This window comes from Theropithecus gelada, chromosome 1 (assembly GCF_003255815.1).
Source record: "Theropithecus gelada isolate Dixy chromosome 1, Tgel_1.0, whole genome shotgun sequence".
In the NCBI taxonomy this organism is placed as follows: Eukaryota; Metazoa; Chordata; class Mammalia; order Primates; family Cercopithecidae; genus Theropithecus; species Theropithecus gelada.
In genome coordinates, this window is record NC_037668.1 from 145,841,481 (window position 1) to 145,860,219 (window position 18,739).

At 40.4% G+C, this 18,739-nt stretch overlaps 1 protein-coding gene across 1 annotated transcript; it reads left to right on the plus strand.

Moving 5' to 3' along the window:
* Positions 1 to 2,441: 2,441 nt before the first annotated feature.
* On the plus strand, positions 2,442 to 4,819 carry LOC112621120 (interleukin enhancer-binding factor 2-like). Its single transcript, XM_025380331.1, is given in 3 exon segments — positions 2,442 to 2,731; positions 2,733 to 2,878; positions 3,660 to 4,819. Coding segments are annotated over 3 exon segments (1,173 nt in total). The 5' UTR covers positions 2,442 to 2,500; the 3' UTR covers positions 4,456 to 4,819.
* Positions 4,820 to 18,739: the final 13,920 nt, after the last annotated feature.

Consider the following 18,739-nt stretch of genomic DNA (forward strand, 5'->3'; position numbering starts at 1 on the left):
CTGGGCGATGCTCTGAGGAAATGTCAGCTCCTGATCACAGTTTCCTCTCATTTCAGTGCAGGGAGGTCAGAGGCGCTGAGGGCTGCCCACCCTCCTCCAGACGACCAAGTTGCCGACTCTAACTGTGCACGTTGGAGCTTGCCTTCTTAATTTCGTCATGAGTTAGGATGCAAGGGTTTGAAATGGTCTCTGCTAGCAGATGGATGACTCCTCTCCAGAAATCTGACTCTGCCAGAAACCTCTGACCTTTTCAATGAAAAGAGCGCAGACAGATTCCATGTCCTTGGCTTTTCAATTGCTCCTGGTTGAGTCGGTCAGTTGTCAGCGCTGGGCACCCCTGTGATGCTAAGTATTGTATACAGGGATTAGCAAGCTCACAAGATGGGGAATCTTGAGAAGTCTATTTTGAAAATATGAGGACATCACATATTTCCATTTCCACAGTCTCTTGAGTTCTGAGCAGTAGTACTTGCACCAATAGACGTGCACTGTGGAGCTGAACTTCCTCAAACCCAAGAACCCCTTCATTGGAGACCAAATGTCCTCTTTGTAGTTTAGTGACTGTATTAGTCTGTTCTCACATTGCTATAAAGAAATACCTGAGACTGGCAATTTATAAAGAAAAGAGGTTTAATTTCCTCACAGTTCTGCGGGTGATACAGGAAGCATAGAAGCATCTGTAGATCCCCAGCATCTGCGGAGGCGTCAGGAAACTTTTACTCATGGTGGAAGGCAAAGTGGGCCCAGGCATCTTACATGGCAGGAGCAGGAGGAAGAGAGAGAGCAGGGAGGTGCCACACAGTTTTAAAGGACCAGATTTCATAAGAACTCACTCACTGTAGTCAGGACAGTACTAAGATGGATGGTGTGAAACCATTCATGAGAAATCTGCCTCCATGATCCGATTGCCTCTCACCAGGCCCCACCTCCAACACTGGGGATTACAATTCAACATGAGATTTGGTGAGAATACAGATCCAAACCACATCAGTGACATAAACGTGGCATAAAGATGAGACTATGTTCACACAGCAAGCCGGGGTCCTAACTCTGGATCCAGGCATAAAGCTGTTCACAAGGGTATTAGGACCTCCAGGTTCCCTCTCCTGGCCTTAAGGAAGTATGGAGAGATTAACATGACTAGTTGGGATCCAGGAAATTGTTCTGTTGTTTCTGGAACTAGTTGATTCTTGCTTTGGGGACTTGGGTGGAGAGAGGAGAGGAGTAAAAAGGCTGGGGGCAGAAAAATTGCTCCAAGCCTGGTAGTAGCCACCTTTTTATTCTACATGGGCTTGAATGTCAGCTTTGAGTGAAAAGGAAATGTCCCTTAGTGGACTCAGTATTAAGCGCCATTGTAAACACTTTTGTCAGCATTTTGGGCTGTTTAGTAAGTGTGTCATCAGGGCCAGTTCTTGGAAAAATTATGAAGTTTGTCCTTAATACCTATTTCTCATTCTCTTTCCGCAGTAAGATATTAGTTGATAAGGCTTAGAGGTGTGATAGCTCTTGGGGATATTCGCATATTATTAGAACACTCTTTTGTTTTTCGAAATAAAAAACAGTTTTATTGAGGTATAACCAATATATAGTAAACAACACATATTAAAAGTATATAATTTGATAAGTTTTGATGTATGTATATGTATTTGTGAAACCATTATCACAATAAAAATTATGAATGTATTCATCACCCCCCAAATTTTCCTTACGCCCATTTGTAATGTCTTCCTCTCATCCCCGAATCTCCATTGAACCGGTTTTTTTTTTTTTTTTTTTTTTTTGTCACTATAGATAAGTTAGAATGTTCTAGAATTTTGCATAAATACAGTACATTCTCTATTTTGGTCTGACTTCTTTCACTGCAGGTAATGATTATTAGATTTATTCAGATTGTGGTGTGTATCAAATACTTCTTTCATTTTTATTGTATTAATATGCCCCAATGTGTTTATCCATTCACCTGTTGATAGACATTTGGGCTGTTTCCAGGTTTTGTCCATGACATTCTGCTGTGAACATACTAGCTGCTATGAACGTTCTTGTCCAACGTTTGTATGGACATATGGTTTCAGTTCTCTGAGGTAAGTACCTAGAAGTGGAATGCCTGGGTCATATTGTAGAAGAATGCTTAACTTTTAAAAAATATTGCCAAATTATTTTCCAATGTACTGGTACTATTTTATAGCATAGTCCTACTAGTTCCTTCATATCCTCACCAACCTTGGTAGAGTCAGTCTTTTTAAATTGATTCACTTTAATATGCAGATAGTGATATCTTATTGTGGTTTTAACATATGTTTGCTTAATGACTAATGATGGTGAGCATCTTCATGTACTTATTTGCATCCATATTCCTTTATTGGTGAAGTGTCTGTTCAAATAGTTTGTCCATTAAAAAATGTGGGTGTCTGCTTTCTTCCTATTGAGAATTCTCGGTTGTCTGCTCCTCAGAGGAAAGGGGCGGTTGGTGTGGCCTCCATTGTTCGTGTTTTAAGGCGCCATGAGGGGTGACAGAGGCCGTGGTCGTGGTGGGCGCTTTGGTTCCAGAGGATGCCCAGGAGGAGGGTTCAGGCCCTTGGTATCACATATCCCATTTGACTTCTATTTGTGTGAAATGGCCTTCCCCCGGGTCAAGCCAGCACCTGATGAAACTTCCTTCAGTGAGGCCTTGCTGAAGAGGAATCAGGACCTGGCTCCTAATTCTGCTGAACAGGCATCTACCCTTTCTCTGGGTGGCAAAAATAAACAATGTGATTGATAATCTGATTGTGGCTCCAGGGACATTTGAAGTGCAAATTGAAGAAGTTCGACAGGTGGGATCCTATAAAAAGGGGACAATGACTACAGGACACAATGTGGCTGACCTGGTGGTGATACTTAAGATCCTGCCTCTCCAGCACCTGTTGTTTCCTGACTTTTTAATGATCACCATTCTAACTGGTGTGAGATGGTATCTCATTGTGGTTTTGATTTGCGTTTCTCTGATGGCCAGTGATGATGAGCATTTTTTCATGTGTCTGTTGGCTGTATGAATGTCTTCTTTTGAGAAATGTCTGTTCATATCCTTTGCCCACTTTTTGATGGGGTTGTTTGTTTTTTTCTTGTAAATTTGTTTGAGTTCTTTGTAGGTTCTGGATATTAGCCCTTTGTCAGATGAGTAGGTTGCAAAAATTTTCTCCCATTCTGTAGGTTGCCTGTTCACTCTGATGGCAGTGACAGACTGGATTAAGAAGATGTGGCACATATACACCATGGAATACTATGCAGCCATAAAAAAGGATGAGTTTGTGTCCTTTGTAGGGACATGGATGCAGCTGGAAACCATCATTCTTAGCAAACTATCACAAGAACAGAAAACCAAACACCGCATGTTCTCACTCATAGGTGGGAACTGAACAATGAGATCACTTGGACTCGGGAAGGGGAACATCACACACCGGGGCCTATCATGGGGCGGGGGAGGGGAGAGGGATTGCATTGGGAGTTATACCTGATGTAAATGACGAGTTGATGGGTGCTGACGAGTTGATGGGTGCAGCACACCAACATGGCACAAGTATACATATGTAACAAACCTGCACGTTATGCACATGTACCCTAGAACTTAAAGTATAATAATAATAAAAAATAAATTTAAAAAAAATCACACACACACAAAAAAAGATCCTGCCAACATTGGAAGCTGTTGCTGCCCTGGGGAACAAAGTTGTGGAAAGCCTAAGAGCACAGGATCCTTCTGAAGTTTTAACCATGCTGACCAATGAAACTGGCTTTGAAATCAGTTCTTCTGATGCTACAGTGAAGATTCTCATTACAACAGTGCCACCCAATCTTCGAAAACTGGACCCAGAACTCCATTTGGATATCAAGGTATTGCAGAGTGCCTTAGCAGCCATCCGACATGCCCGCTGGTTCGAGGAAAATGCTTCTCAGTCCACAGTTAAAGTTCTCATCAGACTACTGAAGGACTTGAGGATTAGTTTTCCTGGCTTTGAGCCCCTCACACCCTGGATCCTTGACCTAGTAGGCCATTATGCTGTGATGAACAACCCCACCAGACAGCCTTTGGCCCTAAACGTTGCATACAGACGCTGCTTGCAGATTCTGGCTGCAGGACTGTTCCTGCCAGGTTCAGTGGGTATCACTGACCCCTGTGAGAGTGGCAGCTTCAGAGTACACACAGTCATGACCCTAGAACAGCAGGACATGGTCTGTTATACAGCTCAGACTCTCGTCCGAATCCTCTCACATGGTGGCTTTAGGAAGATCCTTGGCCAGGAGGGTGATGCCAGTTATCTTGCTTCTGAAATATCTACCTGGGATGGAGTGATAGTAACACCTTCAGGAAAGGCTTATGAGAAGCCACCAGAGAAGAAGGAAGGAGAGGAAGAAGAGGAGAATGCAGAAGAACCACCTCAAGGAGAGGAAGAAGAAAGCATGGAAACTCAGGAGTGATGTTCCCTTCACTCCTTTTCCTACCCAAGGGGGAAGACTGGAGCCTAAGCTCCCTGCTACTGGGCTTTACATGGTGACAGACATTTCCGTGGGATAGGGAAGATAGCAGGAAGAAAAGTAAACTCCACAGAAGTGTCATTCCACTGGGTTTTGATATTGGCTTTGCTGCCAGTCTCCCATTTGTGACCTATGCCATCCATCTATAATGAAGGAGGATACCAACATTTCTTCCTAATATTCTAGAATCCCCAACTCCTGAAAACCCCTCTCTCAATTAATACTTTGCTGTTGAAATGTTGTGAAATGTTAAGTGTCTGGAATTTTTTTTTTCTAAGAAAAACTATTAAAGTACTTCCTAGTAGGGGGGAAAAAAAAAGGAGAATTCTTTATATATTTTGGATACAAGTACTTTATCAGGCATATGATTTGCAAATATTTCTCTAAGCCTGTGGCCTGTTTATTCATTCTTTAACCAATGTCTTTTAAAAAGTAGAAGTTTTAAATTTTGATAAAGTTCTAATTATCACTTATTTTTTCTTTCATGGATTGTGCTTTTGGCATTCTATTTAAGAGATTTTTGCCTAACCTGAGGTCAAAAAGATTTTCTTCCATGCTTTTTTCTACATGTTTTGTAGTTTTTAGGGTTAACATTTCGGTCTACGATTCATTTGAGTTACTTTTGTATATGTTGTAAGATACGGATCAAAGTTTGTTTTTTTTGCTTGTAAACACCCAAGTGTTCCAGCACCACTTGTTGAAAATACTATTCTTTGTCCACTGAATTGTTTTTGCATTTTTGCCAAAATCAGCTGTTTATGTATGTGAGGCATGTATGGACATTGTAAGTGTTCTGTTGATGCTTATTTCTGTTGAAGTCAATACCATACTGTCTTGATCACCTTAGCTTTGATGAGGCTTGAAATCAGATAGTGTTAGTCCTCCAACTTTATTCCTTTTCAAAGCTGTTCTGGCTATTCTAGGTCCTTGCATTTCCAGATAAATTTTAGAGTCAATTTTCCAGTTCCTGCAAAAAGAGCCTGCTGGGATTTTGATTTAGATTGCACTGAATCTACAGACTGGGGAGAATTGATATCTTGAGAATACAGAGTCTTCCAACCCATGGACATATTATATCTTACCATTTATTTAAATTTGGTTTATTTTCTTTCTTCAGTGTTTTGTAGATTTCAGGTATTGCACATATTTTGTAAAATTTACTCCTAAGTATTTCATATTTTTGTTGCTATTGTGAAGAGTGTTTAAAAAATTTAATTTTGAATTTTTCTTTTTAGTATAATAGAAAAACAGTTGACTTTTATACATTGATCTTGTATTCTCCAACTTTGCCAAGCTCACTCTCTACTAGCTTTTTTTTTTGTTGTTGATCTCATTGGATTTTCTACATAAACAATCATGCTGTTAGAATGTTCTTTAAGACTAAAAAGACTTTAAGACCAATACTATTTTAAAAGCAGAATTTTTTTATATGCATATGTAATCTTAATGAAGGCAGCTTATGGAGAAAGGTCAGTACCTTAACAATTCATTTCTGATGATGGTTCTTTACAGCACCAGAAGGTGATGAGTGACACAAAAGTTTCTTTGGCAGACACGTGGATCCTATATCTTTGGTTTCTTGGCACAATGGTGACTGTCTTACTTTCACTTGCTCCAGCCCAGTATGGTGCTGGACTGTAAATTCCATTTTATAGTCATATTTTATGTGCAGTTAGAATACCTCTACACACCATACAGGAAAAACCTATATACATGGCTAGGTGCTAGCACACATTTCAAATTAATTATGGCTTTCAATTCATTGATAGTGAGTTATTACTTTTTTAAACATTTTAAGCTGCCTGTTTTATCAAAGGGGAGATAAAATTGAAAACAAAAGATAAAAACCAGCAACAGTACATTTGCATCTTTATCCTTTTTTTGCAGTCTTGCAGTTTTTTCTTTTCTTTTCTTTTCTTCTTCTTCTTCTTTTTTTTTTAAATAAAAGTTCACTTTCTTTTTCTCCTTTGGGAAAGGGTTGCGGAGGGAGCTAAATCACATGGTGAAAACTCATGTGAAGACTGAGCTTTTGATGTGTTTATTTTTGCTGGTTCAGGGAGGCATGGTAATTGATGAGTGGAATTGCTTGCCTCCCAGATGGTGCAGGCAGAAGCCTTACTGAACATGCATGCCCTCACCTCGTTCTCTCACACTTACACATATGCACTGCCTTGTGTTACCTGCAGAACCTCTCTGACCTGCACATATACTCCACATTCCTCACCCCACTCTCCTTTCCTTCATCCTCCCTGGCTCAATGTGTCTCATTGTACTTGTTGATAATACTGCAGACTGTCAGCATTGCTCATGTGTATGGTTCTGGAAGAAAACGCAAGATTAGAGGCTGGGCGTGGTGACTTATGCCTGTAATCCCAGCACTTTGGGAGACCAAGACAGGTGGATCACGAGGTCAGGAGATTGAGACCCTCTTGGACAACATGGTGAAACCCTATCTCTACTAAAAATACAAAAATTAGTTGGGTATGGTGGTACATGCCTGTAATCCCACTATTTGGGAGGCTGACGCAGGAGAATTGCCTGAGCCAGGGAGTTGGAGGTTGCAGAGAGCTGAGATCATGCCACTGCACTCCAGTCTGGTTACAGAGTGAGACTCCGTCTGAAAAAAAAAAAAAAAAAAAAAAAAAAGGCAAGATTAGAAAACTCCTATACATGTGTTCATGACAACACTTTAGCTTTAGTGCTCACCTTCTCCAAGACAAAGGAAACATGAAGGAAGGATATTGAGTGGTTGAGTAGAGAACTAATGACCATCCATTGAGCATATTATTTGTGAGGCAAAGGTAGGGGGAGTGACAGGCAGAACAAGAAGGTCTCTCCTAGCATTCACTTAGTCAGCAAATATTCTTGAGTGCCAACTATGTGCTAGCCTTTATCTTAAGTGCTTTGGATATTTAATCAAAGATGGGGGAGTGTTGGGGTCCGCGTGTTTCCTAAACAAAGGAATGAACACACAAGACAAGACAAGACAAGACAAACATGGCGGCCGCCTAGAATGGCACGCTCTGCTTTATTTTATACAGTCGTTTGTGGAATGTTGCCAAGTCACAAGACACATTGTTGTTTTTCTGACCTTTCCCTGACTTTCTGGATTTTCAAGATGTTTACACATAAACAAGCCCCCAACGCCCTGCTTCGTTTGCAAGAGCAGGACTTATCAGGAACGTTTCGTTGCGAGCACGTAGTCCTCTACAGGGGAAGGTGGTGACAGAGAATAATTAATAAGTGTAATAAATAAGCAGATTATGTAGTATGTTAGAAGGTGAAAATTATATGGAGAAGAGGAAGAGCAAGGTTGGCTCTATTGCTTTTCTCCACATAATTGGACACAAAATGGAATCCAGAGAGGAATCTGGAGAGGAGTGAAAAATGATTATACTTTTGAATAAGGATTGCAGAGTGATATTTAAGCTTGAAGGAGGTAAGAGAGTCAGCCACACAGAAGTGCCATTTTACCCACTGTGAATGATTTAAATGGGACCATGCCTGGCATGTTTGAAAAATAGCAAGTGGCTAGCACTGTGAAACTGAGATCTGGTCCAGTCCATGTCAGCCTCTGGTAGCTCTGAATATGAGAAGAAACCTAGCTGGAAGCAGGAGGATGGGTTAGTTGTTTTCTTTAGGCTCCTCTTAGTATCCAGTATTGTGGTTTTTGACAGCTTCTACCAGGAGGGCACCAGCTGGTGTTTGATCACACTATGTGCTACCTTCCAATCTCTAGCCATTTTGTTAAAAAATATTGGGCAAGAGTGAACAATAATAGAAGCGTCAGATGTGAAAATAAGGTTGAGTTTCGTTAGAAAGGTATTTGGGGCTGTGTTGGATGGGGTGGTGTGGGGAGTGTGTGTGTGTGTGTGTGTGTGTGTGTGTGTGTAGATACTGTTGCCAGACAATGCTTCTGAATATTCTCAATAATGACAAAATCTTGGCCTTTTTTCAAGATCCAAGTCTGGTGTATATGATGGGTGGGGAAAATAAACTGTAATGAGGCTGACAACTGTGGGTGAGCCAGAACTTTGATCTGAAGGCAATTTGCAAAGTGAAGTTCCAAAATGATTTTAGCACCAGCAGGACTTTTAGGATGTGTGTATGGTTGCCTAAGGGCTACTTTAAAGGGAATACTGACTTAGGAAAACAAGCTTGATCCTTAAGGAAAGAAGATGACCTTAACAAAAAGAAAACATAAGAGGCAGGACCATTTGTTCTCCAAAACTGGAGTAACTACAGCATTCTGTTTTCCTAAAATGTGGAGGTGTTGGAGAAGGTGTTGAGGTGTTGAAGGTCAGATTGCTGGGGCCTCACGTCATCTGCGGGGTGAGGAACAATGCCTCCATTGCTGTGTGTGTGTATTTCTCATTATTAGAATGCTATGACTGTTGTATATTTTTATGAAAATTTGGTGAATCTGTAAAGGAAGTGTGGTTGTATTCTCACAGAGGAAGAGGACTTTTCTGGTATGAGGAAGAGAGTCACGGTTCAGGTCGGAAAATGGCATGAGGAAATAGATTATGAAATGACTTCAGGTGAGAATCTGTTCTATTCATCTAATGCTTGGTCTTAAGCATAGATCAACATATTGAGATATTTCCAAGTGGGCCACCAGGTGGTGGGAGTTAACACAGTGGCCAGAATGTAGAGGTGAGGAGTTGGGGGCAGGTGGGCATTGGGGTGGGGGAGCTGTACAGCTGTACCAGTCCTGTGGGGCTTGAGACCAAGTGTTCAGTAAGACAGAGTCTGTGAACCTTGGGAGCAAACAAACCAAGGTAGGATCAAAACCCAGATTCTCTGTGTTTCTTCTTTTCTCTAGCCTCTCTTAGCATTCAATGAAAAGATTTTGAAATTTTGAGCTATTCTAAGGGGAACCAACAGTGCTGAAAGGGAAGTAACTCATCACAAGGACCAGTAAAGTGGTGGTAGCAGGGATTAAAATTACAGGGCTCTGACTGGGTGTGGTGGCTCACACATGTAATCCTAACCCTTTGGAAGGCCAAGGCAGATGGGTTGCTTGAGTTCAGGAGTTCGAGACCAGCCTGGGCACCATGGTGAAACCCTGTCTCTAGTAAAAATAAAATAAAAAAAAATAGCCAGGTATGGTGGTGCACACCTGTAGTCCCAGCTACTTGAGTGACTGAGGTAGGAAAATCACCTGAGCCTGGGAGGTCAAGGTTGCAGTGAGCCAACATGGTGCCACTGCACAGCAGCCTAGGTGACACAATGAGATCCTGTCTAAAAAAAGTAAATAACAGAAATTAGAGGGCTCTAAGGGAAAGCACAGAGTCCAAGATGGCAAATCAAGGAAACATGTCCATTCATTTCTTCTCACCTGGTGATTTACTTCCTTGAGCTGAAAATCTTAAGTTGCAGTTCTGGCATTAGTTTTCTTAGGAAAACTGAGATTGCTTTACAAGGTCTCACATCTTCAGTTGAAAGTCAGATCAGTTTCCATGTCCAGAAAAGTAGCCTCCTCTAATCTGCTGTTTTGCTTTCTGCAGTTTCAGTTATCTGTAGTCAGTGGTGGTCAGAAAATGGAAAATTCCAGAAATAAACCATTCATGTGTTTAAAATTATGTGCCATTTTGAGTAGCATGATGAAATCTAGTGCCATCCTGCTCTGCCTTCACCAGGGAATCCTCCCTTTGTACAGCATTGCCATGCTCTAAGGTCCAAATTAAGAATGAGTCCATAAAATTGTGAAGAAGGAAAAATAAATTCTTTCTGGTTTTGCTGTCACACCTTAGACTGTAAGTTACAACCACGGTGCATGATGAGTGCTTAGTTAAGATGAAGAAGGCATTACATTTGTGTGTGGAAGACACAAATAGAAAAGCGTTCTGATAGATGGCAATCAGTTTTTGTACTATCCATGGTTTCAGACATCCACTGGGAGTGTTTAACATATCCCCCGAAGAAGGGAGCGACTGCCGTACTTAACCTGGTGAATCACAGGCCCAGAGCTTGCTATTTGCATATAATTCTCTAATATCGTTGCATTTATTCTCAAGATATACCACCAAGAGGGTTTTTGATTAATTTTTGGCAGTCTCAGTGTGTCCTGGCTTACAAGAACTAATCCTGTGCATTTTCCCCAACATCACATGGTAGACTGTGATTGCCCGAGTAAGGAGTGACACCACAGAAACTGGCAAACTGGACAAATCAGGGTTTCCCCACCCTCAGAATCTGTATGTCAAACATTTACCAACACAACATTTGTCCTAGTGCTTTTTCCACTTTTAATAGAAGATAAAAAATGAAATAAAAAAGTTGTTGTACAAGTCAACAAGGGACAAAAAACAAAGCTACCAAAAGTTTTTGTTATTTGGATCGTTGTTCAATTTCACTCACAAAACAAGAGAGGCATTCGATCATATCTATTAAGAGCCATTCCAGAATTTTATGGGTATTTTTGTCTCATATTTCTTTGGGTAGTGTCATGCAAGATTTGGTGTATTTTTTTTGAAGTTAGAAAACCCTGGACTTGGATCTTAACCTGCTATCTTTAAGATGAGTGACAACAGAAAAGCTACTTAAATTCTCCAAGCTTTAAATTTTCTTATCTATGACATTAGAATGAAATATTTTACAAGTGAGGGAGTTTTGTAATTTGTAGAGCTATAACACTGTAATCTATGATTACACAAACACCTTCAGTAGGTAATAGTACTGTTATTCAATTTATAACTATAAAAGTGTTAAGGACTGGCTTCCTTTTTACTAGAATATACAGGTTTTTTTTTTTTTTTTTTTAACAGCTATTATGGTGTTGTACAATAGCCAAACATTTGAGTGGCCAAGCCCTTCCCTTTTTGAATGGTGGCAGAGGAATGAATAATTATTTAGCATTAACATCTGTATCATGGGAACAGTGCCTGCGTATCCCATTGCTGATTGTCACCTTGTGAAATGGAGGATGATAAAATATAAATACACTTTACAGGACAGTAGAAACAAAGAAGGGAAGCTTTTCCATATTCACTTCCCTCTTTCCATACCCAGGCCTATTCTCAGACTGAACTTCCTTCTTCAACCTTTTTGTAGTATCAGTTGCTGATAATGACCTAAATACAGGAGTGCACTTTAGTGAGGATGCCTGCTATTGATCAAAGTTGTATCATCCAGATGAACAGTTCAAAGATTTCTGACTTCCTTCCTTATCTATGGAACTTCTCTTTGTTCTCCGTCACCCCCATCCCTCTTCAGCTCTAAGTACATACTTGCAGTAGTCATTCCATTTTGTCCTCTCTGTTCTCTGGCTTTGGAGGTTGTTGATCCATGTGTTATGTTCTCATTCTAAACATCACAGTGTTCGCTTTTCTTTGCATTCACTTTGTATTTAGTGTGGGCAATAGATTTTGCTGTAGCCTTACAATTATTTCATTTGTGTTTATTTTGCATTGAAAAGTGTCTGCAAGCTCTGTGATATCTTCTCCTCTACAACTTTTCTAAGCGTTAATTTCCTCATTTGTAAACAGAAAAAAAAAAAAAGGATACTAATACTTTTCTCTTAGAATTGTGTGGATTAAATGAGATGATGTATGAGTATGTAAGAGCCCTTAACACAGTGACCAGTACTTTGTAGGTGTTCAACAAATATTAGCTATTTCCTCTTCCTTTGCTGTTCTCCTTCATGCATAAGACAAAATTTATCTACAAGTAAGCATTCAGGAAATTATTATGGGGTACATAATTATGACACCCATATGAATAGTACCTATTCTTTCCCAGTCTTGATATTCCTTTTTGTGTTGAGGGATTTCTATTAGTAGAACACCCTGGTTTCACATCTCGCTTGGGAAGGAGTGATGTATTGGAGAATGAGTTTGAAGTGAAGAACTTTAGGATGGGGAAGAAAAGAAGTTTGTGATGAAGAACAGGATGAGGAAGCAGCTCAGCCCCTTTTTGCCGTGTGTGTGCGCGCGCGCACGTGCGCGCATGTGTAGTAGGGAGATATGGAAGGTAAAAGGAGATTTGACTGCTTATATGCACAGTCTGACCTGCTCCTTTATGCGGAAAGTTTTACAAGGGCAAGCTCCCACATGAGGGGGTCTTTGTTTTTACAGCCTTATATGTGCCTGCTTCTGGGATTCAGTAATAAAGGGTTCATTGTTGCTGAACACGGAAGCCACATTCTTCAGTATGAGACTGATCAAAAGTTAAAGTGGTATTTTTATCTACATATACTACTCTTTTGTGCCTCTCAATTGGATCTGAAATTGGGTATGAAAAATAACTTTTTTTTTTTTCGAGACAGAGCCTTGCCTTGTCACCCAGGCTGGAGTGAAGTGGTATGATCTCGCCTTACTGCAACCTGTGGCTTCTGGGTTCAAGCAATTCTCCTGCCCCAGCCTCCCAAGTAGTTGGGATTTTAGGCACCCACCACCACATCCAGCTAATTTTTTGTATCTTTAGTAGAGACAGGGTTTCACCATGTTGGCCAGGCTGGTCTTGAACTCCTGACTTCGTGATCCGCCCACTTTAGCCTCCCTAAGTTCTGGGATTACAGGTGTGAGCCACGTGCCTGGCCAAGTCTTTGTAATGTCTCTAACAATCCATTCTTCCAGTTTGTGTAATAGAAAATCATATCAGTCCCACAACATCCCATTTCTCTTATCCTACTTTAAAAAGTCTCTTTCATATGAACTCTCAAGTGTTCCAGGATGGGTGGAAGCCATCATTAAATTTTTTTTTTTCTTGTTGATTATCCAAAGCACTCTTTGTTGCTTTGATTTCTTGATGGATTTCTTTTCATTTGGTGTCTTTCTGAAAATAATGGTTTGCTTTTGAGGTTTCGATATTTTTGGTGCACTTCTAACATATTGATTTGTTAGAATCACAATTGCTGTATTTTTCATCTTAATATTTATTTTACTTAAAAATTCTTTATGTAAAAATCCTCATCTTTATCTTCTCCAGATGACAAGATTTCACTATGGAACATGGTTACAGGCCAAAATTGCTAACCTCTGAGTGACTATAAAGTACTTGAGCGGATTCTTTTATCAGTTTCCCCCAATTCTCACTCTGAACCTGTGTGTAGGGTCACAGAGAGGAGGGAATGGGAAGGAGGTGATGATTAAAGAAGAGGTAGAAGAGACGAGATGGGCTAGGCCACCAAATAGGCTTATGACGGGGATTGGTAGAGAAGTATTCTCTGTGCTAAGATGCTTTTTCAGAGCCCACTGAGCCCTGGGACAATTGATCATCTTCATGTGACACTAGTGGGGAATGAATCAACATCGGTTGTTGGAAGGAGGGAGTTATCAAGCACACAGATGTGTCAGTTCTGAGAGACAGACTGCATTCTGTGGTATTTTAATGGAGAATAAGTTTGCCAATGAGCCACCAACTACAGAGCTCTATATTAAGCTAAAAGAGAAACACCAGGGATTTCACTCTCTGAAGAGTTCTGATGGGTTTTGTTTGACAGCACTTCTCAGAACTGAGTTTGGGGAAAATTTATCATTGACTCCAGAACAGCTCGAGTGGTTTGTATTGGGGGCTACTATTTATTTCAGAACCATTGTTCTGTCCATTGCTCATAGGATCCAACCACTGGGATAATAAGAGGTCAAAAGAATGCCAATTACAGGAACTCTTGGCCTATTCTACCTATATAATCAGTTATCAGACTTTCATTTCACCAACGCTGCCCATAAAAAAATCAACAGAAGTGTATTCTCAGGGTCATATGTATTTGTTAGGTAATTAACAGTTTATGCATTGAACTCATTTTGGACCCTTGGCATTGGGCTTGATGATGGAAATATAACAAATCCATAAGCTGTGGCTCCTGGTCTGCTTTTGAGGCAACTCTCAGGCTTCAGGGGAGGCAGAAATCTAAACAGCTAAGCCAAAAGCTCATACGAATCAAGAACTAAAGGTTGTAGAAGCACAGAGGAGAGACCAGTCTCTCAGATGGCATGAAGACATATGGGGTGCAGCTTTTCCAGGGGAAGGAGTGACCAGCAATGTGTGCCATTTCTAAAATGTGCCAATGCATTAAGTATCATTGAAATTTGCACCACCTGTTTCATTGATTTTTCTCATGCTGAGGGAACTTCATGGAACACATGGGTGTTAAGACAGTCAGTTGTGAGCAGAAATGATTTTAATATCTTACTGATCATGATAACATCTAAATAAATGTGTCATAAGAAGATAGATGCCTGTGAAGGAATTGCCTGAAAAAAAAAGTGTGGTTGAACCAGATTATGGCAGTTGCTGAAGGAATTTAATTTTTCAAATACATTTGCAAACCATGCACAAGCTTATCTGGGTGACCTTCTGGCAAGTAGCAAAGGGTAATGCTAGCTCGGTGATGTCTGGGAGTGGTGAGGCTTGAGTTGTTTAGGGCCAGGAGGAGAAATAGAAGATATTTATTCTCCAGACACTTCTTATCAGATGCAGAGTTGGAAGTATCCTGATAAATCCGGCACTAGTTAAACATCCGCTGAATTATACACTCTCATGGAAAAAACCTACCCTTGAGAACTTGGTTGTTTTATTTGCTTTGAGAACCTCAGTTGCTAAACTATACAATTCCTGGAAGCATCTTGACAGCATGAATTGATTATGAAGATGGTGTTAGTAGCATTAAGGTTTCAGTGCATTAGGTCATTAGAGTTCTTCATTGTGAAAATAGTTGGGACAATTGCCGAAAGGATGATGACATGAAAAGAACACTATTTCCCACCAAATCTACAAAGATTACCATGGCATTACCTGCAAGCAGCTTGCAGAATATAGCAGACTTTGGGCAGCTCTTATTGTAGTCAATGTTTCTAGAAGTAGCCACTGAGAATGGAATGGACTTGATCTTTCAAAATGCTGCTTTATTTTTTGTGATTGTGAAAATGGCAAGTAGCTGGGCATGGTGGCTAACACACATAATGTGAGCATTTTGGGAGGCTGAGGCAGGAGGATCACTCAAGGCCAGGGGTTTGACACCAGCCTGGCAACATAGCAAGACATCATTTACACAAAAAAAAAAAAAAAAGAAAAAGAAAAAAAACAGGCCAGGTGTGGTGGCTCATGCCTGTAATCCCAGCATTTTGAGAGGCCGAGGCAGGTGGATCATGAGGTCAGGAGATCGAGACCATCCTGGCTAACATGGAGAAACCCCGTCTCTACTAAAAAATGCAAAAAGAAAAAAAAAATTTGCTGGGAGGCTACTGGGGAGGCTGAGACAGGAGAATGGCGTGAACCCGGGAGGCGGAGCTTAAAGTGAGCAGAGATAGTGCCATTGCATTCCAGCCTGGGTGACAGAGCGAGACTCCATCTCAAAAAAGAAAGAAAAAGAGAGAGAGAGAGAGAGAAAAAGAAAGAAAGAAAGAGAGAAAGAAAAAGAAAAAAACATTTAAACATTAGCTGGCTATGGTGGGATGCACCTGAAGTCCTAGCTACTTGGGAGGTGGAGGTGGGAGGATAACTTGAGCACAGAAGTCTGAGGCTGCAGTGAGCCATCATGGTGCCACTGCACTCCAGCCTGGGTGGTGGAGTGAGACTTTGTCTCTATTAAAAAAGAAAAGAAAGAAAGAAAGAAAGAAAGAAAGAAAGAAAGAAAGAAAGAAAGAAAGAAAGAAAGAGGCAAATTATTATAAACATGGAGGCCAGGGCATAGTTCTGTAATTGAAGTACTGAGTAGAAGAAAGAAAAATAATTTACCAGTCATATATATATATATATATATATATATTTTTTTTTTTTTTTTTATAAAATCATTTAATTCTCACAGTAGCCAGTTAGACATCATTGCTCTCATTTTACTGAGAAGGAGGCTGAGGCAACAAAAAAATTAATGAATTGAATCAGGGCAGAAAGTGGAAAGGACACTGGACCAGTGTCCTTAGAACCTAATACTTATTTCTTTGCAATGTGATATTGTGCAAGTTATTTAGCCTGTAACCTCTGTGTCTAATGTCTCAGTTTAATATTTGAAAAGATAATAATTCCAACAATAATATATTAGTGTACTACTTTATACTTTATGAATGTTTTTTGTATTTATTATCTTGTTTGTTCTTCACCTAATGCCTGTGTAGTAGCTGGGATAGATGGCACAAAATAGTGGAAAGTGCTAAAGTCCTGGGTTCAAATCCTGACTCTGCCTTCAGTCTGCCCTTTCGAGATTCAATCTCATTTTCACTGCAGTCGAGATAATAATGCCTATCTGCAGCGCCGTTGTGAGATCTGAAAGAGATAGATACGGGTAAGCGTGTTTAACAAATGGTAGCTCCTATTGAGGCCCCATTTGAGGGATGAGAAGAATAATACTTAGGTAGTGCATGAGTTCCTCAAACTTGCACACAACATACTAGGCAGTGAGGTAAGGAGTGAGACGCATAAGCTTTGGAGTTAGGTGGACTTGGGATTTAATTCTAGCTCCATTTCTTATAAACTGTGCGATCTTGGGCAAGTTATTCAATCAGTCTGAAATTTAGTTTCTGCATATGTAAAATTATCTATAAAATAATCATAGCTTCTTAAGTGGGTGGGTGACGAAGATGATAAAATAAAAAGCACCTAGTGTTCGTGTCTTTCCTTCTTTACGCTCCCTCTTTTCCTTTCTTCCTTCTGTCCTTTCATTTGTAATCTGGTACATGCCCAATACATTTTAGGAGATCAAATATAATCTTGTCAGAGGAACCAGCTTGATGTTGTAAAAAGCCCACAGGCTTTGGAGTTGAATGTATAATGGTTGAGGTTGAGGAGTCCTGATCTGACCCCTCTAGCTCAGTGATTCTGTGCAAGTCACCTCACAGTCCATTCAATCCACTCACCTGTTAATGATCCTTACCTTAAAGGGCCACTGTAAAGAGCACAGGAGGGAGATGGTTTGGATGGTGCTTTGTAATGTCATAGAGCTAGAGAAGTGTTATATTTATGAATATGGAATTGTGGGCATTAGGCAATAAATTAGAAGATGTTTTTGTGAGTGAGTGCAGTGGGCCTAGATATCAAAGTTTTTAGAACAAAAGGCACATCCTGTCTCAGGCAGAGCTGAGACAGGTGGCTCGGCTCTCATCATGTCGCTGCCATTGCTCATCTCATTAGCCCAGTCCTTCTCTGTGCCTGGTACTGCCCAGACTTATCAAAAGGAATCTGTAAGTTCATATGCATATGTATATTCCCAACCAATGAATTTTAAAAGTAGATTTACTATCGTTACTCTTACCCAAGTTTTTGTTGTTAAAAAGAAGCCCAATGGCAGCAAATGCTAGAAGCTACTTCACTTGAGTGGGGCAATTCTCTGGTGGCAAGGACTGGGTCTTATTTATCTTTGTATCCTAGTGCCTAGCGCAATGTTAGGAACTTAGTAGATATTCAAGAAATAGTGTGAATAAGTGAATGAATAAATTTTTTTTTTTTCATTGACTTAGCACTATGCCCAGTTCCTCCCTTTGGAAGCCTGCAGAGTCCAGGTGTGGCCAACTTGACCTCTGGCTTCCTTTGCCTTTTAGTGTGAGTTGATCGACCTCTGGGCTTATAGAGCTCTTCGTCTGAAGAGTATCCTGCTCCCTTAGAGTTGTTTGTCTGATAGACTTTTCCGCTCACAGAATGATGATATCACTTGAGAAATTCAGCTCTTAAAAATTCCATCTTGTCCAAACTAGGAAACGAGCTCATCTCAGTCAAGCTGTATACCTGTTATTATATCTCAATGTTATCCTGCCCTACTATCCCTTTTGTCTTTAGTGTGAAGAGAAAGAAGAAAAGCAACAACCCAAAATGACCTACATGAAACATCTCAAAAGTTTTCGGCAGTTAACTTAGTTATTATCACCTCTCATGGGACAAAGCCTTAGGCAAAATGTGGGAAAATGGTCCCTGAAGTGGAAAAAATGAAGAAAGGGAAAAAAATGAGATCAGTGAAAATAAATACAGTACAAAGCTCCAAGTGATTCAGTTTTGTTAAAAGTAAAGTGATGATAGGTAGAGGGAGTGCTCTGATTGTGGGTTATTTTCTAAAACCCCAAACAAGGGATTTGGAAAGCTGAAAGGCAAATCTGTCTCTTAAACTTCCCCAGAGGGATCTTGCAGGGAGAGCTAATATCTGTAGCTATTTTGGGAAGGTCACCTACTAAACAAGAACCTTGTGTGCTGAATTCATGTGGGGCTAGCACTCAAGGTCATGGGCATCCATGAATCAAAATGTTCCCAAATGTGGATTGTCTGCAGCCAGTTGGAATCTGGTGAAATTTCTTCAGGA